The sequence below is a fragment of the Phoenix dactylifera genome, chromosome 9 (assembly GCF_009389715.1).
Source record: "Phoenix dactylifera cultivar Barhee BC4 chromosome 9, palm_55x_up_171113_PBpolish2nd_filt_p, whole genome shotgun sequence".
NCBI lineage: Eukaryota > Viridiplantae > Streptophyta > Magnoliopsida > Arecales > Arecaceae > Phoenix > Phoenix dactylifera.
Window position 1 is genome coordinate 3,247,067 of NC_052400.1, and position 2,978 is coordinate 3,250,044.

The 2,978-nt window shown below is 42.3% G+C and overlaps 1 protein-coding gene across 2 annotated transcripts; it reads left to right on the plus strand.

Annotated features, from left to right (window-relative positions):
- The first annotated feature begins 685 nt into the window (after nt 1–685).
- Nucleotides 686–2,009, plus strand: LOC103715630 (homeobox-leucine zipper protein HOX19-like). Of its 2 annotated transcripts, none has more exons than XM_039130626.1 (3): nt 686–1,164; nt 1,253–1,344; nt 1,509–2,009. In XM_039130626.1, exons 1-3 carry the CDS (start codon nt 862–864, stop codon nt 1,810–1,812), a joined length of 699 nt encoding a protein of 232 aa, XP_038986554.1. In that variant the 5' UTR covers nt 686–861; the 3' UTR covers nt 1,813–2,009. The 2 variants fall into 2 exon arrangements, with proteins under 2 accessions (XP_038986554.1, XP_008801538.2); XM_008803316.4 differs by having other exon boundaries at nt 1,265–1,344.
- Nucleotides 2,010–2,978: the final 969 nt, after the last annotated feature.

Genomic DNA, 2,978 nt, shown 5'->3' on the forward strand with positions numbered 1-2,978 from the left:
TAGCGAGGTTTTTGGGCAAGCATTAGCATTACTTGTAACAATATGAAGCAAAGGCTGCTGTTTTTTAAAACCTAAATTACTGGAGAAAGGATTGCACCTTTTTTATTTATTATTATTATTGTTGTTATTTGATTGAAGTTTAATTATTAATATTATTATAGGGTGGGAGAAATCTTATCGAATCAAGAAGGACATTTGGTAGCTAAGCGGGTCCCAATTGACCAAGTGGTCCGGTCCAACTTTCAATGCCTTGTCCTCTTCCAAACCAAGACATAATTTAAGGGAAACTACCGTTCACATTGACTACGGGCTCCAGGTGCAGCAAAAGGAACTTGGAAGTCAAATCCGAAAGCTTCTAAAAACCTGATGCCGTGCCTATCTTCCCATAGGAAAGGAGACAAGGGGCAGGCGTGTTGAATCCATGCCTGGCGTTGGCACGTGCACCTACCACCGTGATTTTGACACGTGTGGCAACCTCATCACTTAGCTTGGGGAGGCCGGGGCCCGCAAGATCATCTTCGTCAAATTGCCAGGCTGCACGGACGAGAATTTGGTCCATGCCATTAAAGCTTGGGGAGGCCGGGGCCCGCAAGTTCACAGTCTTTGTTTTCCATGGTCCAAGCAGAGACGATATGAGTCTCTCTCTCTCTCTCTCTCTCTCTCTCTGTCTCTCATATTAAAGCTTTGCCGCTACCATTACTCACACCCGTTAACTCTCCATAATAAAAGACTTGGAACCTCCCTCCTTCCCACCTCCCATGCATTTTTTTACCCTCTATATAAATCCCTCCCACACCCCCTTAGCCCTCGTCACCAACAAAGCCCCTCCCTCTCCCTCATAAGAAGACCTCCCCGTTTAACATGGGCGAAGAGGAATATTGCGACACAGTCCTTGGTCTCTCCGTAGGAGGAGGTGGGGAGCTCTCCTCGACCCGAAGCCGTGACCGCAAGCCTCGCGTTCAGCTCCACATCCTGTTCCCACCTCGACTGAAAGAAGAGGAGAAAGAAGAAACACCATCCACAGAAGTAGATGACACGAAGAGATCGATATTAAATTCTGAGAACGAAGACGACCGAGGCGGCACGAGGAAGAAGCTAAGGCTCACCAAAGAACAATCGATGTTGCTGGAAGATAGCTTCAGATCTCACAACACTCTTAGTTCAGTACGTGCCCCTTTAATTAAGACCCACAAAATATCTATTTCTATTTCTCTTTACTCACGCTCTCGCCTCGTTTGCTAACCATCTATAGATCTCATGGCAGGCCCGGAAGCACTATCTAGCGCAGCTCTTGAACCTAAGGCCACGGCAAGTGGAAGTCTGGTTCCAAAATAGAAGAGCTAGGTAATAATAGTTACACCAGAGGTTCTTTGCACTTGATTTTTGTTGGATTTGAATTATGTCAGTAAATTATTTGTATGTCGGAGCAGCTAATAGGTGTCTTTTTTTTTTTATCTTCTTTGAAGAAATTTCATGGAATTGAACTGCATGTTGTCATTTATATATAGGACCAAGTTGAAGCAGACCGAGGTGGAGTGTGACTTGTTAAAGAAGAGCTCCGAGAGCCTGATGAACGAGAACAGGAAGCTGAAGAGGGAGTTGATGGAGCTAAGGTCATCGGTAAAGCCTGGTTCGCCATTCTACGTTCAACTCTCCAAAGCGGCGACTCTTACCATGTGCCCGTCCTGCAAGAAGATAGCGACGAACAACGACAAGAGCCAGGCTTTGGGCGTCGTTCCGAGCAAAACAAACCCAACTAGTTGTACGGCTGCAGCACCAAAGACTTTCGAACGGACTGGTTCATCTTTGTAAATAGCCAGCTTTCAGTCTAGTTCTAGCTCTAGCTTTGATTTCATGGATGCAAATAACGAGTGTAGGGCAAATTAATGGTTGTCTTAGATGAATAGGTGCTACAAAAGTAGGGTCGGAAGAGAAGCTAGAGTATGAAACATCAGGGCTTTGTCAAATTTTTATGTGCAGACTGCATGAAAGTTGTTTCAAAAGAATAAAAATTTTATTTATACTATCCCTTATTGATGTGCCTTTTAGCTAGTCTGGGTCTCCTCAAATCTGAGACCTAGCTAGTCCAAGTTAATGTCACCCGAGCCAAGTCCAAATTGAGCTGCATTGGTTCAGAATAGTCCAGAATATTGGATTCCTTTTATTCATTGTTGTTGAGAAATTGACCCTAATGCCCCGATCAAATCATATAACCAGTCAATATGGCAAACTTTAGCTGAGCAAATACCTGTTCAATAGAAAGAAATTATACCATAAGAATTTCTCAGATTGAATCAAATTAACTCACTTGTTGGGGGTGATAACATTGGAAATGGAGAGTGATTTGGGAGTTTAAGAAGGGAAGGGCCTTTCCAAGAAGAAAGCTTTACCGGAGCAGTCCTTTCAATTGAGAGGGATGAATACCTTAGTTAGGTAGTCGTGTCGTGAGGGACGCAAACACGAGGGTTCCACAAGTCAACCAATTCCCTTGGATACGGCTTAATAAGGGTGTTCCCAATGATGGGTCAATTGGACTCTACGAACATTTTATTAAGAATTCTCGAAAGACCTAGGGGCATTTTGAATGGAAAAGTGCAACTTGCTCTATGTGATAAGCATGCTCTCTATGGATTTACTAATTTTCAAACGCTGCTCAGGCCAAATTATTGTCTATATTATATATATATACCACTGTTAGCATGATTTGATATCAAAATGGATAGGGTTATCATCTAATCTAGCTGAGGATGATACTGTAAATTCTAATCTATATGGTATTTGTTTATTCCTTAATTAATTAACATGAGTCATCAATTCTTTGTTGACATGGTAATTGGCAAATAATTTGGTGACTTTTGAAGTTTGATCTGTACAGATCAGCTAAATTTTGGTTTTTCATTGACTAACTTCAGTGTGAATCATCATCTAGTTTGACAAGAGGCATATCTATGATGGTTACATGACTAAAATACTAGTAG

What these genes read in the sequence shown, in the direction of transcription:
- LOC103715630 (XM_039130626.1), top strand. Translation starts at nt 862, where the DNA reads ATGGGCGAAGAGGAATATTGCGACACAGTCCTTGGTCTCTCCGTAGGA. An exon ending in CTCACAACACTCTTAGTTCA is followed by an intron (nt 1,165 to 1,252) that starts GTACGTGCCCCT and finishes AACCATCTATAG; the next exon opens with ATCTCATGGCAGGCCCGGAA. An exon ending in TTCCAAAATAGAAGAGCTAG is followed by an intron (nt 1,345 to 1,508) that starts GTAATAATAGTT and finishes ATTTATATATAG; the next exon opens with GACCAAGTTGAAGCAGACCG.